This window comes from Psittacula echo (assembly GCF_963264785.1).
Source record: "Psittacula echo genome assembly, chromosome: 23".
NCBI lineage: Eukaryota > Metazoa > Chordata > Aves > Psittaciformes > Psittacidae > Psittacula > Psittacula echo.
The window spans coordinates 3,389,721-3,406,795 of record NC_137748.1 but is presented as its reverse complement, the minus strand read 5'-3'; the positions used below and the strand labels follow the sequence as shown (position 1 = coordinate 3,406,795).

At 49.3% G+C, this 17,075-nt stretch overlaps 1 protein-coding gene across 13 annotated transcripts in view; it reads right to left on the bottom strand.

The window, feature by feature from the left end:
* Positions 1-457: 457 nt before the first annotated feature.
* Positions 458-17,075, bottom strand: part of SPOP (speckle type BTB/POZ protein) — a 33,958-nt gene continuing 17,340 nt past the window's right edge. For 2 of the 13 annotated variants that reach the window (XR_013958387.1, XR_013958396.1), the window contains exons 7-13: positions 17,002-17,057; positions 16,462-16,584; positions 12,818-12,960; positions 10,877-12,084; positions 3,578-8,894; positions 3,045-3,298; positions 458-2,935 (exon numbers count right to left, since the gene is read on the bottom strand). Coding sequence is in view for 1 of the 13 variants with exons in the window: in XM_080633430.1 (XP_080489556.1) it covers positions 11,940-12,084; positions 12,818-12,960; positions 16,462-16,584; positions 17,002-17,057 (467 nt within the window). In the remaining 12 variants the exon portion in view is untranslated. Of the gene's footprint in view, positions 2,973-3,044; positions 3,299-3,577; positions 8,895-10,819; positions 12,085-12,817; positions 12,961-16,461; positions 16,585-17,001; positions 17,058-17,075 lie in introns of those variants that run through there. The other 11 variants (XR_013958388.1, XR_013958389.1, XR_013958391.1 and 8 more) reach the window with 11 other exon arrangements.

Below are 17,075 nucleotides of genomic sequence, written 5' to 3'. Positions count from 1 at the left end.
CTCCTCCCTTTCCCCATGCAGCCAAATGTCAGGCTCCCATTTAGGTGGACACATTCCCTCCTAAAGAAAAGACCCACAAAAGCAGCTTCCACCCTTACAGCCCTTCCTTTGCCCCCCAAAGCTCCCCTTGCAGCCCAGCAGGGCTCCGAGGCAGGGATCATCAGGGCAGGTTTTGTGCTCCACCTTTCCCAAGTCCAATCCCTTCTCCACAGCCTGGGGAGCTTTGCTGGCTGCTGGCAAAGTTTCTTTCTATGCACTTTTACATCTAGGCTGAGGTCGGCTCCAAACTGCACTGAGCAAAGAAAGGCTTTTAGTGCAATAAACAATGAGGAGACTTCTTCACTCCCACAACAAAGTTTAAAGTGCTTTGAGAGCATGGTTTTAGAAGATAACAGCAGTGACATCTGGTACTGGGAGAGGGGGGGAACCCCCCCCCCCCCCCGGAGCTATCTCCCAAAAGCATGTTCCTCGAGGATTCACACTGCTCTATGGAAGGGACACAAAAAGCCCCATTGAAGCCAGCACAGACAAACCAAACAGAAGCAGCCCAGCCCGAAGTTGCTCATTTGGAGACATTTCAGACAATTGCCACGGGAAGAAACAGAGCAGGCAGCGGGAGCAGAGAGCCAGGCTACAAAGGATGCTCCATTGTCCAAAGTGATGTGGCAGCGCAGTTACTAGGAGACCAGGCCAGGCCATTATTGGGGCTTGGGAGAGCAGGATTCCTGCTGGCAGAGGCACAAGCAGCCCTCAGGAAAGGAGGGGTTCACTGAGCTGGAGGCCAAACAATGCCAGGGACAGACAAACACCTCCCCACCCGCACCCACTCGCCCTTAACCGCCACAGGGGGATATAAGGGAGAGTCCTTGCTCCAACTCATCCCCCAGCACTGCCCTGGGCAGAGGCCCAGTCAGGGTGGAGGTGGCTGCTCCCCGCAGAGGATGCTGTGCTCTGGGGGTGCTGCTCAGGCTGTGTGCTCGAGCAGAGCAGTTAAATCCCTGCGGCACCACGCAAGGACCTGGGGTCTCCTTTCTCTGCCCATGGACATCAAACAGATTCAGGGGTGGGGGAGCTAAAGGATCATCCCAGTGAAGTTCCTGGAGCTGCAGACTCCGTGACAGAGGAAGCAGAGTGCAATGGCTGGAAAGCAGACTCCAAACCCCTCCGTGACACCAGGGTTCAGCCAAGTGCCGCAGGAGCAGTCACAATCAGAGCCCATCTCCAGCTATCAAATGCAGCCCCTCATCATCTCGGAGAACCCAGTGGATGGCTGATGTCTTTGTCTCCCAAGCAGGAAAAGCCCTGATGGGACCCACCTCCTGCTGTCCTCTCTGACACAGCAGCGGCTGTTCTCCATCTCCAGCAATCAGCTCTCCGCAGTTTGTTAACACTGGTTTCCTCTTCCCACAAAGCCCTCCTGATTCAAATGCCATGAGCCTCTCCCAGCCTGGCCAACCCCCCTTCAGCAGCCACAGGAAGCTCCTGGATGCGTTAATGTTGCTGGTTCTACTCTTCTGGGTGCATAAAAAGCAGCTTTGGATCCAATTGTGTTGTTGCGGCTGTGACAGAGACCTCAGGATGGGTCAAGCAGCGGAGCTGGGGCAGTGCTGATGCCCCCGGTCCTGCTCCAGCTCACGTTTCCCCATCTTCCTCAGGAGCTGATGCACCTCTCAAGTCCTCCCAAAGTCTCTTCACCACAGCTCTGTCTCATCTTTGCTAATGGAGGAGTTTCTCCTCCTCACAGCCCCTGTCTGTGGTGCCAGTGTTCGGGCTGTGCTGAGGGCAGACATCTCATTCCCCAAGCGGGTTGAGAATCTTAATTCCTGGGCATAAATCCTGATGGTGCTATTGGCTTTGCTGATAAACTTAACCAAGTTATTCCAGGCCTTTGTCTCGCCTGCCTTCTCTCTCTTTATAAAGATAATATTCATTTGCCTTCTGGGGATGGAGCGAGGCTGCTCTCTGGAACCCCTCCCCTGGAAGGGGATGCAAGCAGCAATGATTATTCATGAAACCCCCAGTGTTATGACTCGTCATTACACGCGGAAGACTAAAGCTGCAAGTGGGCTGAATGCATCACGTATTTGAGCTAAGAATTATGACAGTTTAGCCAATTAGCCCCAGAACCCAAATAGAACCCCCCCATCCCTCCTCCTCCTGCCAGAGCCGAGCGCCAGCTGCCGCTCCACAAGCACCAGCACTTCCCCATCTTCCTGTGCTTTCAGCAGCCTCCAAAAGCAGCAGGTCCCCGATTGTTTTCCCTCCGACGAATGGCAGAGTGCACTGCTCTGCCTGCACGGAGCTGCCATCCTCATGGCCCATCGGTGCCTTTTCCCTGCTGCTGGGTGAGGAAAGCAGCCCTTGGGCATCCCCCCTCCCAACCCTCACCTACCTGAGGGCATCAAACACTGCGGGGTTGGAGGGGTAGGGCTCAGGGGTTAGGCACAGCCAGGCTGCTCTGCTGTGGAGCACACTGGTGGCAGGATGGCTTCCAGCCAAGCGCCGGGAGGAATAGGGCAATCTGCTCCCTGGGGGAGCTGGGCTCGTACGTGCTGTTCTGCAGAATGAGGCCCGAACCTCCTGGTGGAAAGAAGGATTTGCTTTTGCCTGAGAGGTTTCCAGACCTACCAGAGCACCCATCTGCTACCCAAATGTCTTGTTTCCTAAAGGCTTGTGGCCAAAGAGTAGGAGGGAGATGTGGTGCAGTAACCCCTTCTCCTCCAGTCCTTCAAGTTGGCTGCTCGTTGGTTTGCCATTTGCCATCCTGGAGCATGTCTGGTACCATCTGGATCACGGTGAGGATTTCCTCTCATGTCTTCATAGCATCCCAGCCTGGTTTGTGTTGGAAGGGACCTTAAAGCTCGTCCAGTTCCAACCCCCCGTCACAGGCAGGGACATCTTCCACTAGAGCAGCTTGCTCCAAGCCCCGGCCAACCTGGCTTGTTAGATTGCAAACAAAGAGACAAGAAAAGCTGAGTACAAGAATAGTGATTTTAAGACAGAAATATCCCAATTTTAGTGCTGAACAGATAATTCAGACTTACTTGGGCTGCACAAAATGATCCCGGAGCATTTGGGTGCGAGGGTGGCTGCAATCCCAGCTCGGAATTAGTGTTTGCTGCCCCAGAGTCCTTCCCTGTGCAGGGATGGGCAGAGCTGGGCCAGTTGGTGTCACAAACCCTGAGCACTCCCCATGGGCAGTCAGGGATCAGCCACCACCAAAGCCTGGGTGGGATGGAGCTGAGCAGATCGTGGAGGAGAACAAGGTCCGTGCTTACACACACAGAGCCCCAAATGCCTGAAACAAAGCAGGTGGAGAGGTGGTGGGGAAGAGATTTTAGGGCAGCACCGGTCCAAATCCACTTGGATGCAGAGACTGAGTCACTTGTGTGTCCATCCCTGTCCTCTCTCTTCGGGATGAAGGGCATGCTGCTCCAGTGCTCACACACAAACCACCTCCTGCCTTCTCAATATCATCATATTACAGCAAACCTGACTGAATGCATCAAACCCCAGAGAGGCACAAAGCAACCCCCCCCCCCAGCCCCTAAACCCCCCCTCCAAAGGCAGCCCTCACCGTGGCAGCTCCTTTTCCAGCTGAATTAGCATCTGGTGGCTCACAATGGTCTGAAGTGCACTGTCAGTGCCTGCAGGAGGCTGCCAAGTCCCTGGGGACCAGGGACCACATCATCAAACCCGCTGTCAGCGCTGGCTACAGCAACATCCACAGGCGCTTCAGCAGGTGAGCAGTGACATAAAGGAAGAGGGGGAAGTTACAGGGGGGGTGGAAAGCACAAGAACAAGCATCCAGGCCTCAAAACAGAAGACGGAAGCTGTCAAGAGGCAGCAAGAGGAGGACAGGAATGGAAACCGTGTCCAGCTCCTTCAAATCCCACCAGACCCTCACTTCTCTGCAGAGAATTCCCAACTCAACCCACTTCAAACCCCACACCTGCCTGCACTAAAAAAGATGCTGAATAATTCAGGCCTCACTCGTGTGCTCCTGAGCTGCAGAATGTTCCCTGCTCCCGCAGCAATGTGGGATTTCAGTGGAAGGAACACAGCGGCTGGGATTGAGGGAGGAGAGGTTGGTGTCACCCCCTCCCATGCTCTGGTTTGTGGTGCTGAGCGGCGCAGAGCCCGTGGCAGTGTGGTGGGGAACAGAGCTGTGTTCCAGGCAGGATAAAGGCAGGGAGAAAGGGGGGCTGGGGTGTTTTCCACCTGCCAGGCTCTTCTGATCTGTGGCAGATGCCTCGCTGCTTTCAAACTGCATCACGAAGTGACCACTTTCATCCAGGCTCCTCATTGGGATACTTCCCATAAAGGGAAGAAAAATCACCTTCGGTGGTCCACTCAAAGCATCTCACCCATCAAGGACGCGCGCCTGCATCTTCAGCAGGGCTCCAAGACCTTGTCCTGGGCCAGTGGCTCCCCTCTTCCCTCCACTTGTGCCAATCCTCCTGCAGGACCAACAGCCTCATCCCGCCTGGGTCCCACCAGTGCACTGGAAAGACCATGGGCTGAACCCCAACCCTATATGCTCCTCCTGAACAGTCCCCATGCCCCCAGCAGGGACACAAACGACCTCCTGGGCACCTCCCAAATCCCTCATCGAGGAAAATTCCTTTGTGAGCAGCAAGAAAATCCCAAATGGATGAAGGCCGAACGAGAAGGAAATCCTTCATTTCGGGCACAGAGGCTCTCAAGTTTAATGCCTGCTTCAGAAAACAACAATCCCAACGTTCCCAACAACCACACCAGTGAACCTACGGCATCTAAAAGGAGATTCCTCAGTGGACTCGACACGCACGTGGGACTGATGGGTAAATACAGCAGCACAGACAGCCCATGGCGGAGCAGCCCAGGAGCCCACTGCGCCTGCAAATCAGTTTGAGGATCCACTTGGTGCTTTATAAACCTCTGGAAATTGCAGCCTGAAGACACTGATTTTAACTCGCTCCTCTTCTCTTGCCTCCAATATTAGACACCGTCCCGCTGAGACATTATCAGGCGCTGAGATCCCCAGCCTGGCCTCTTTCAGTTACTACTGCTGCTGCCTGCCTCCCAGTGCCTCAAAATGTTTGCAACCAGCTCGTTTTCCTCAGCTATCGGAGGAAGAAACAGCTATTCTTGCGTTTATTGTCAGCCTGCAAGCAAGTGCTGCTTACCTTGCAGATTGGATTCTGAGCTCCTCAGCTCACTGGATGCTCTGGCACTTTGTCATGGAAAAGACAGATATTTGCTTATGCCATTGGTGGCCAGCTCTGTGTTTGCAGCCTCTGTTCTAGCAAACATGAGATCTTAATTAAGGGACTTGTTGGCTTGCTGAACTCAGACAGATGGGATCTTAATTCCATTAGTATACTTTGATTACCTATTATAGTAGGGCTATAAAAAACATGGACACAAGTGCAAGGCCGTCTGAGCAGCTATCAATCCTGGCAGACACTTCCCAATGACAAGCAGTCAATGTTGGTCAGCGGTTTCTTTCTACCACTCCTTTTCCCTGTAGCCAGGTTTGGAAATCCTGCACGAGCAGGCAGGGTTCTTGGCTGTCTTCTTCCTGGAAAGCTTGATCATTTGCTATGAGGGTGCTGAGGCGCTGGCACAGGGTGCCCGGAGGAGCTGTGGCTGCCCCATCCCTGGCAGTGTTCAAGCCAGGTTGGATGGGGCTTGGAGGAAGCTGCTCCAGTGGAAGGGGTCCCTGGGTTGGAACGGGAGGAGCTTTCAGGTCCTTTCCAACCCAGATTGTTCTGTAATTCCACGATCTCTTCCTCTATGTACTGCAAAGAGCACGGTGCTGAGCAGCACGAGGTGCCAGTGCGGGGGGCAGGAGGGGAACCACAACTTGGAGGCACCACTCAAACCAGCCATGGCTTTAAATCCACAGTGTTTCATCTCTGACACTGCAAAGCCCTCCCTGCATCATCCCAGCCAGCAGAGCAGCACTGAAGAGGAGCAGTGCTGGCTCATGGGCAGTGGGTAAAAGGCGTTGGTTAGATTTAATCTGGGAGAACCACAATGTCAAAGAATCTATGGATGAGATTTCCAAAGGAAACCACTCACCAATGGAACAAAAACACCACTTATGTCCAATAGCCCAGCTCCATGCTAAAGCACCCACAATAATGACAACCTCACAGAATGAGGTGGCTTAGAAGTCCCAGGAGCCCTGGAAAGGGGATGGAGCTATTGCTGTGGTGTGAGAGGCAGGAAAAGGCCTATTTAAACACTTACTGTATGTGAAACACCTCTTTTTTCCCCTTGCTCTGAGGCTTCAGCACCAAGAAAGAAATCTAACTCATTAAAGAGCATTTCCTAGTTCAGTTTTGGTTCCAGGCCCCAGCTGAGTGCTGCTGCTACCCTGTTCAGGGTTCACCATCTGGCACATCACAACTGAAACCAAAGCTGCTAGGTGGTCTGCTTTTATAATGCAGGAGTACCCGAGGCAGGAGTGACATCACCCTGGGCAGAGGAGAGGAAAGAAAAGGCATTTTAATTACACATCCTCTGGAGAGAGTCATTATTACAACCCAGAGGATCTCCTGCTCATTTGTGTTCAAACGTTTTACGCTGGCAGCAAGTGTTGGAGTAGCTGCAGACCCAGCAGAGCCACTGCAAAGGGCACAACAGCACGGGAACAGACCTGAAATAAGTAGGTGTAGGTAGGAAAAAAGGACCCACCTCCGTTATGAGATGAAACTATCCCAAGAGTTAAAACTTAACCTGTTTCATCCTATCTAAAAGAGCAGCTAGAAAGCACTTCCAGCTATCACCTTAGATGCAGCAGCAAGGAAGAGGTTTGCAGGCATCCCTGCAGGATGCTGCTCTCTAGGATGCCACACTAGTCACTATTGAGGACCAGCACACTCACCTCCCTCTGTGCCAGAACCAGATCCCTGCTTGTCAAAGTGCCTTCTCTAGGAGGTTTTAAATACCTCAGAATGCTCAGGGATAAGCTCCACATCCACCGGGAGCCTTCCAGGAGAAGCACAACGCCAGTTTGAGAATGGTTTTCACCCCATTACCCCCGGATGAGCACTTCTGGCTGCTTCAAGGCTCAGAAAGGTTCAGCAGCAGCTCGGTACAAAGAGCTGAAAGTGCTTGTCCTCAACACTGCTCCCCAGCGGCAAGAGTCAACGATTTCCTCTTCAATCCCTGCTCCGCTTCCGACGGGAGAGCTCAGAGTCACACCCCTGCATTCGGATTAAACGCTCCGGAGTAACATGGGCCATCATTTCCCTTCTGAACGGCTGGGGGAAGTGTTTCAGTTCCCATCCACTTTATTATCCCCCAGCTCATTTAACTGCCTTTTTGGGGCCATTGATGCTTTTCAATTATGCAGAGGAGCCCATCCCCTGTACTCCTCCTGCCTGGGATCTCTCAGGGTCTGATGGGGTAACTGCAATCCTCCCTCCATCCCTTCCCGACTCATCCAGCACTTAACACATTTCCTCAAGTGATTCGAATAACTCAGTCTTAGAGACCAAGTCGAATACATCACTAGGAGGGAGACACAAAATCCAAACCCAGACTTACCCCAGCACTCAGCTGAAGTTTCTCACCTGCTCTCTGCCCAACTTCAATCAGGTTAAACTCCACTTCTCCGGCTTTATTTAGCATCAGTATCTTCCAAGAGTCTTCCAGGTGACTGCAGGTTCTTTCCCCACCTATTTCATAGGCTGATAGTTGGGTTTTTCCCTGCTGTCTCCTGGTTTCTTTTGCCTGTTCTCTTGCTGGGCAGGTCAAGCCAGCACTCACCTGCTGTTCCCCCTCTCGCTCTGCACCCACTGGCACCAGCAGCTCATTGAAAGTTAACTTTAGATGGAACACACACAAAGGGAACTGGAATTGCCAAGGCAATATTCGCTGCAGCATGTGGCTGCAACTGCAGCCAAAGATGCAGGTGGGCAGCAGGTCAGGAGGAAACAACCACCACCCAGAACAAACCCCTCTGTAATTAAATAGCTTCGTATTAGATTAACCAAGAAAACGCATTAGAAAGAAGTGAGTGATGGAATTCTGCAACCCAAGTTCAATGGCAGTCATGAAAGGAAGGAAAACTGCACGGCCCAAGCTGCCTGAACCAGATAAATGATTTTAGCAGAGCCTTTTGCAAAGTAAATTGCACGGAAGTTGAGAAACCTGAAAGAAGTTTAAGAGAAAAATAAAATCTTTGCCTCCTTCAAGGAAGCGTGGGGGAAAAAAGAAGGAGCGCGTGGGTATTGTGTGTCCTTAACAGCAGTTTGAGAACCAGAACAAAGGCAGAGAGAGTTTCAAAGCACAGCAGCTCGCCCCACTCTGCTGTTTGTTCTGCTCATAAGCACACAAGCTGTTTCCTTTCATCTGGAAAAACTCACACAATAAGAAAAACACCTCAAAAGAACCCGAGTCTGTAAAAACAAAGCCCAAGGGGCAGCCAGAAAGAGATCTTTTTGGCCAGGAAGAAATATTTGGTGTTTGGGTGTTTGGAGAGAGCTGCCTGTGTCTGGCGTAGGGCACAAGTACATCCTCCTGCTGCGGGAGGAGGTCAGGCCGTGCAGCAGAGATTTGCCTTCCCTCCTCTCCTCCCCGCATCCAGATGAAGGCTGCAACCCCTTAAGGTCAGCACAAAAGCGAGCAGAGGAAGCAGGAGCAAGGAGATAATAGGGAGAAGGCAGCACATGAAAGAGTGCACACAGGGATGAAACGTCTCTCTGGAAGCCCCGCGAGGAGGGGGAAGAGAAGGAACTAAAAGCCCGAGCGCGGGGTCGAACCTGCATCCTGAACGCGGGCCGGTGGCGGCTGCAGTTCGCAGGAGCTGGGAAAAGCATCTCTCTGAAAGGTTGTTTTGATAAATCTGCCATCTCCTTGTGGAATTCCAATCTCCAACTGTTCCACTGGCAGCGAGAGCTCTGCAGTAACAACACATGCCACAGCTTGTGAGTTGACTTGAATTACATTTCAGATGTGGGGAGGGGAGGGTGTCAGTGGGAGGTTTATGAACAGTATGCTCTAGCTCTGATGTTGTTATCACCAGATGGCTTCAGCTGTATCGTTTACAAGAAAAAACAAACAACCCAAAAGGTAGAGAAGGAAAGGTGAAGCTGACAAATAAATCCTAATTCACCTGCAACTGGAACAACACGAACAAGCGACCTGCTGCCTTTCAGACCTTCCGTGACAGCGTGTTCTCAAACTGCAGCCTGGCTCTGCAGGAAGGCCTGGGACAGACGAGCCCCAGAATAGATCATTCTCCTGCAGGTATCTCCCCATCCTCCAGGGAAGGAGACTGCCAAAGCTGCATCACTTCCCTGTAAATCCCTCCCCAGAAAGTGCAATGTGAACCCCCATTCCCTGCCTGCTTCCTAAGAGCCAACTTACTGCTTTTTTTGCTCCTGCAACAAAAAAGCTGCTATTGCTGCTATTGCTTTTGTTGCTCCTGCAACAGTTGCCACTGACGTGATGAGGCTCAAAGGTCTGGGGCAGGCTGGAAGCTCTCGGTAAACAGCCCAGCTCCTGCAGCGTCATTGGGCATCTCAGTGCCACAGAGCCAACTTCTGCAATTCCCTGGCACTGAACTTTTCATGCCTGGCTGCAATTAGAAGCTAGAAATGCTGGTTTGAGTTGTGACAGGCTAGTGCAGAGAACCTCATTATGACTAAATGCCTTGCTTGCTTAAAAGGAAACGCACGTTAAATCCAATAGAAAAGGAATTAGTGGCATTCAAGCAGGAGATGCAATATGGGAATCTGTGAGGCACGTAAAGGGAAGGCTTTACTGTACAGAGGGTTGTGTGTTTGTGATGAGCACCTCGGGGGGGGGGGAACAAAAAGGGGCAGAGACCCTCTCATGAGTCACCATCTGATAAAAATAGATGAAATAAGAGTGAATGCAGAGATATATGCTTCACCCAGCAGACAAGAGGCTGCGAACAGAAGGATGGTAAGAGAAAAATCAGAGCCAACTGCTACCTGATCCATTTCCTAGACAAAACAAGAGTTATTCCCTGCAAACCATTACGTGCCCTACAGCAGCATCTTCAGATCAGCTCAATTTGCCACTGCGCATTTCAGTCTAACCTCCTTGGAGGTTTGGGGCTCACAATGACACACGTGGATGGGTCTATTCTACACAGTCATCCTGCACTGCACCTCCACCTGATGGAGCAGATGGTGGCTTACACTATCCTCCCTTCCCGCATCAGGCAGAATGAAGGATCACAGGTCACAGAATAGTCAGGGTTGGAAATGACCGTAAGATCATCCAGCTCCAACCCCCTGCCATGGGCAGGCACACTTCACACTAGACCATGTCACCCAAGGCTCTGTCCAACCTGGCCTTGAACACTGCCAGGGATGGGGCAGCCACAGCTTCTCTGGACACCCTGTGCCAGGGCCTCAGCACCCTCACAGGGAAGAGCTTCTGCCTTATCTCCAACCTGAACTTCCCCTGCTTCAGCTCGAACCCATCACCCCTTGTCCTGTCACTACAGTCCCTGATGAGGAGTCCCTGTCCAGCATCTTTGTAGCCCCCTTCAGACTGGAAGCTTCTCTGAGGTCTCCACACAGCTTCTCCAGGCTGAACAGCCCCAATGTTCTCAAGCCTGTCTTCGTAAGGGAGCTGCTCCAGGCCCTGAGCATCCTTGTGGCCTCCTCTAGGCTTGCTCCAGTGTGCAACATTCCTTCCTGAATCCCACCTGAGCTCCAGCAGCAGCGCGGCACTATCAGTCCATGGCAGCAGGCTGAAAGGGAACGTTTTGGGAGCTGGATTTCCAGAGGGCAGTTTTAGAAGCAAGCCACCCCCAGCAAGGAAGAGACCACAGGTACCACACAGTACAAAATAGTCATTATTTATATTTTCCAAAAGAAAAAAAAAATAAAACAAAAAAAGTTACCAGCTATTTTGAAAGTTCTTCCCTGTAAGAAGAGTGACTAATAGAAAGGAACAGGACTGGCTCCGATACAGTCAGCAAGTCAGGTACAAACAGTTGTTAAGAATCATGTAGCAACTCAGGACAGGGACTCTCGATGCAGCGTTCATCAACAATAAAATTCATCTTTTTTTTTTTTTTTTTTTATCCTTTTTTGTAGAAAAAGAAAAAGGGGGAGGAGAGGGGGGAAATAAAGCAGGGAAAAATGCCAAAAACATTTCCCACAATATCTAAAACCAGGAACCGTTGCTCTTGTCAGACAGCACGCTCCGCAGCCAGGAGTTTCTAGAGCCCTTTCCAACCCAGCCTTGCTCAAAGGCTGCCCTCAGTCTCTCACCCCTGCAGAACACACAGCCCTTCACTGTCTCCTTGCACTTCATTTTAGAAAGGGGGGGGGGGGTCTTGGGTTTTGTTTTTGCAATTAACATACAAGTGCTACTAACAGAGAAACTGATCTTCTTGTTGCTGGGTGGCAATAAGGAGTTACACAAATGTCCCGGTTTTAGCTCAGCTGGAAGGACTTAAATTCTCTTTTGTTTTGATATAAATACTCCTGGAGCTCCCATCAGGTCTTTCCAGAACCCCCCTGGGAATTCTTTTTAACCCTCCAATGCTCTTCAAAGCTAAAATGTCCTCTTGCTCCAGGCATCTGACGATTTGTTCTGTACTGCCAGACGCAGAGACGTTGTTTTGCCCAGGACCTCTGCTGGGTTATTCCGACTTGGGTTGGTGCCTAAACCGAACCCTGGACTTAATTGACTCAGCCAAGTCGAAGGGAACACACAGACGATGCAGCGACAGGGATTCGTTAGGTTGAACAGCCCCAGAGCCCCAGGCCCACCCTCCCCCCTCTCCCCAAGTTACTTGGTGCTGTTTTAAAAAGTCTGGGTGTCACGAAGCAGTCTCTTCCCCCCAACAACAGAGTAAAAGCTCCACAGATTTCGCTGTCTACCTGGTGGTCAAGGTTACAGCAGCAACGGATGATGCTGCTTCCAGAAAAACATGGGGTGGTGTGACAAAGACGACTTTAGGATTGCTTCAGTCGCTTACGTGGGGGTCCCAGAAAGGGACACTGTGCAGAGGCCAGAGAGCGATACGCCTCAGCCACCAAATGGGGATGTGACACTACCATAGACTTCCAGCCTGATGTCTCCATGACGTCAGAAGCATGACTAGGAAGAAGAGAGAAGAGATCTAAGTTAGCAACTGGGGATAAGAAGCATTCACTGAATCGATCCTTTCCACCTGCCTGAGAAACCTCCCATTTTTAGGGCACTGGTTTAGAGTCACTCTGCATGTATGTTAGATAGCTTTTGTGGAGGACTGTAAGCTTTGGCTCTGCTGGCACAGCTCTGTGCTGGAAAGGCCTTCAACTGAAGGGTAAAAAGCTCAAACATACGTGATTCCAAGTGGACGACAGCAGGAACACAATGCTCATCCACCCCGACAACTCAGCACAGGAGTATTTTAAAGCACTGAGAAAAGCTGCATGAACTGACAAATGAGATTAAAAACGTTTCCAGACATCAAAGTAGTTGGTAGCTATTTTACAGCTACTGAAAAGGGTCTTTCTATTATAAGTTGCAAGTAGTCCCTCAACATCAGGAACTACCTGATATTCTACTACCTAAAACTGCTTGTGATCTTAGGAAGAGATCCATAATAGCTCACAGAAACAGTCCTGCTGCACACTCTGAACAGTCCCAGCAGGACAAGACTAATTTGCCTTTAGGGCAATGCCACTTCTGAGATGCCAGATAAATGCAGGACCACAATAGGGAACTATCAAAGAGGAATAATAGAAGAAAATCTCCTCTGCATGTGACAGTCCCCAGGTTGTGACCCCTATTGCTAATAAACACTTTCCTCTAGATTTACTGCATCCTGGACCACAAGTAAACTCACTAGTTAATGAAGTCCACAGCTTGAGTTTTCAGTTGATCAGCACTATGTAGGTCAGCTAGAATGAGGATCTCAGCTGCGTTTTCCACAGACAGGTTACTGCACAGGGCGTCCTCACACATCACCTTCAGACGTTCTAGAGCATACTGCAAAATACAAGCCAAGGTACAGTTACAAAGAACACACTTAATCAGGCCTGATGTGAAGCTTTACTCGTGCTCCTTCACCCTTCAGTACCAAACTACTCTATTATGCTGAGCAGGGCAATGTGCTTTGCTATACAAACCTGAACGGTACTCAAAGAAACAGTGACAGCAAAAGAAAAGAGATAAAGAGCAGAATCATGATGTGCCCACCCTGAGGAAAGCAATGGAGAGGAAACATACCCACCATAACTCAGCCCAGCCTCCTTGTGTTACAGGCGTAGTGGTGCTGTGTTCATGCTTTGAAATGAGAGTTCAGGTCACCTGTAATACTTACTATCTCAGTTACTTCAAGGCACAGAACACTAAAGGCAAATCTTTACTCTCACTCTACTACTGCATGACAGTACTACTCAGGTTCAGTGGGAAGACCTGTCTGACAGTGAATGCTCCATAGGTGTTCCAGGGATGTTTAGGCAGTTTTCACTCGATTTCTTTGCCATTAATGACCTGCACATTAAGATCAGCTTTGCTCAAGCACATGCTACTAGTTTAATACTACAATGTTCAACAAATGCCCCTGATTTCTTGTAGCTGTCCAGCTGGAAGCAAAACATCCCAGCCTGTCTGTAATGCCTTGGCAAAAGCTCTATTTTAACTTCACATTCCCCATCTAAGAGTTTTTACCCTCCAACCGTGCACTTGCCTCGAGATTTTTTAGATCCACAGGGTAGGGCCATGTCAGTGCTTTGAGAAATTCAAAGGATATGCTCAGAAGAAGAGTGCTGCCTAATAAATTCCACACTCTACTTGCAGCAGCACTTCAGTCACGATTAAAACATGCCAAGGGTTTCAAAAGCGACACAGTGGTCTTGGGCAGCCTTCAAAAAAGGGCAGCACTCAGAAAGCTGCTAAGCCACTTGTTATCAAGAACTCAAACCCAAGCCCCAAACCTCAGTCTTGTGGAATATCATAGCTGGGAACTGCAAGATACTTGTGACATTCTTGGCATGTGTGAGCCGATTCTGGGGTTTGCAGCTCTCTGGATCAAAGAAACCAGAGTATTTCTGAGTAATTCTGAATAGTCTAGATCCCATGATTACATTTCACAGGCACTAGAGAGTAGTCAATTCTAATGCAGTTCTTAGATGAGTTATGACATCAGCACTACAGAAGTTGTCCTAAAGATTAAGCACAGTTAAGACTTCAGGTTATGATTTCAAATTGAGTGACATTTCTATATCATAAAAACAATCTTTCAGATTTATTTAAGTGACAGAACTGCATTTGAGAGCATCCTTCATAGTGTTTATGAGGCTGCTCTGGACAACTCTGGGCTGACATTCTTCAGGATGCGAGGCCACATTTGGAAGAGATCCTGGATTTGAAAGGACTGCTCAGTCAGTCTGACCAGAGAGCTGGTACCAAGCTCATTTGCCTGATGCTGGGAGCGCTGCCCTCTGATGAGGGCTATTACTAGACACTGATTTTATATTCTGATTGAGGTTTTCATCCCATCTGGATTAAATTCAGATGCCTAAATTTAGATGACAGAAACAGTTTTTCCACTTAGGGCTCCATGATAACAAGTGCTTCAATTGAGGCATGGCACTCATAACCAGGACAGTTCTATCCCCCCAGAACATCCCAGAAGGCAAATCAAATTTCCTTGCTTCATCTATTTGAATAACTAAACCAGTTTCAAACGAGGGGCAAGCCATGAGTTTCTATTATTGTCTGTCAGTAGCTCAAACCAGCAGCAAACAAAGGTAAAAGCATTCCTTTTGTCAACTGAATATTCTCCTCCACGCATGTACAACTTTTATGTCGATTTTCACTACAAATAGCTCAGCTTCTAATTACACAGTTGGGCAGAAGTTGCCATTCTGGTCTCTCAGGTACCCAAACTCCCTCCTTTCTTAATTACACTTTAAAAGAACACCCTACCTAATAGTGTGCTTACCCAAGAGGCTGAAATAGTAACTTCTGGGCTGAGGAGATGTGCCTTGTTTTGGTTTTGGTCTAATTACATCTTTTCCCCAAGAGACAGGAGGAACTCAGAAGAAGCTGTTTCAGCCTCTTGAGCAAGTATGAGATGGTTTATGTGCTTTTGTCAAAGAGCGTTTATTTCTGCTTTTAAAAGACACCCAATGAGTTTAAAAGAGGAAAAAAACAACACCCTACATTAAAAGCCAAGGAACTGAAAGTTAAAGCTTACTCTGTCCTTAATGCACTGCTTCTTACTTCCACCACTTGTATCAGTTAAAGATGTGAGCTCTCAATCAATACTCTTTAAATATTGACTAAAATATGTGGCAATGATTATAATCAAGCAGAAAATCTCCCTGCATTATTTCCCACTTTTACTCTAGTTGCAGTGGCCTAATCATGGCATATGGAGCATTTCACCTCTCAAATCAGCATTTTTGATGAAGCCCAGGTCCGCAGTGACAGGGAATTTGATGGCCATGTGGTGGTTGCGTGGAACAAGGTTACATGCATCCACATCTTAGAATCCACCACCCTAACTGGCACCCACAAGAGAATCCAAGGACTGAAGAAGCATGGAGACTGAACTACGGTCTCACCCCTAGAGGTGGTCCCTCCAGGTCAGAGTTGAGGCACATTGGCAGGGCAGTGTGGAGAATCTTGCACTGCTGCTACCCGTGCTGAACCTGTTCCATGGATAAAGTCAGGACTTTAGTCTCCAGTGCTGTCAAACTGGCATCTTTCACCAGCACTAAGTTCACTTTTAAGAGAAAAAAAAAGAAAAAGGAAATACAGTTTTGGTTATATATTAGGAATTTCCAGTGGTTAAGACAGCTCACTGGCCAGCAGAGCACTCTTCTGTCCTTGGTGCTGCAAAGGGAAGGAGGCAGCAGCCGCCTGCCTGGCAAGGCCACAGCACTGCGACATGGTGACTACCAGCAGCCTTCCAGTCAGACCATCCCCAACACCTCCCTGGCAAGGACCCTGCAAGACCACAGCTGGGTTAGGCAGCAGGGCTTCCTTCAGTGCACCCCTTCTCGCCCTTAATAGCAGGGACTGCCACTGCAAGAAGAAAACAAACACCACCTTCCCACTCTTGGCTATCCATCACTTTAGAGCATGTCTTGAAGGTGCAGCTACCAGGCAGAACAGAAGGAGAAGCACGCCCTGTTTGCCAAAACAGAACACTACGTTGGAGATTTGGTAATAATCACACTAAAAAGGTACCACCAGGCTCACAGAGTCATTTTCTTCCCATCCCCAGCTCTTATGCTAGGTCACGCTGAATACAGACATGTCTGAAATGTCAAGAAAATGCTTAAAAATGTGCAACAGAGACAGAAATTCCTGATTGTTATATGTTACGATATGTATCTATACAGCTATAGGTATCATATATATAGCCTATCTTACACTACATCCAGGTTCACCTATAAGCAACAGCCAAGGAGCACTCTGCAAAGCAAGGCACGTGTCATTCCTGGTTCTCTGAACACCCCTAGGTCCCAACCATACCTTGTCGGCAGCTGCCAGCAAGTCATCAGCCATTTTGTCCAGATTTGGTGCCTTCCCCGTGTAAATAAAGCACATCATTTCCTTAAAAACTTCAGGCTCCACATCATTGATTTCAACGCGATTCTGTAGCAGGAAAAGGAAGCTTATTAAGATCCTGACAAGAAGCAAAAGGCTTCCTTCCACACAAGCTCTTTCAGCATTCAGAAATGCCCAACAATTTAGAATGTGGACTAATTGAAAGAGAAGAAGGAAATCACGTGGATGGAGTAAGAAAAACTCTTTAAGTTGTATTTCACATTCTCTCCTTCTCCCTATCCCACCCCAGACTCTTTCCCCATGAGTTACAAAGGCAACAACTGCCTCTTGATCTCTTCCTCCCTTGAGGCCAGCTGAAGCAGAGACCTGCACCTAATGTGAGAAAACCAGTTAAAAGGTGACAACAGTCACAAACCCCACCTAAGTCAGATGTGACCAGTGATGCTAACAGCTGACTACAGAGCTATTCACCTAGGCAAAGAAGTTCTCTTCCCTTCAACTCACCTTTTTACTTTCTTCCATCTCATGTTCAAACATGGCGCTGAAGACCGGGGAACGCGCTAGAGGTGAGGAACAGA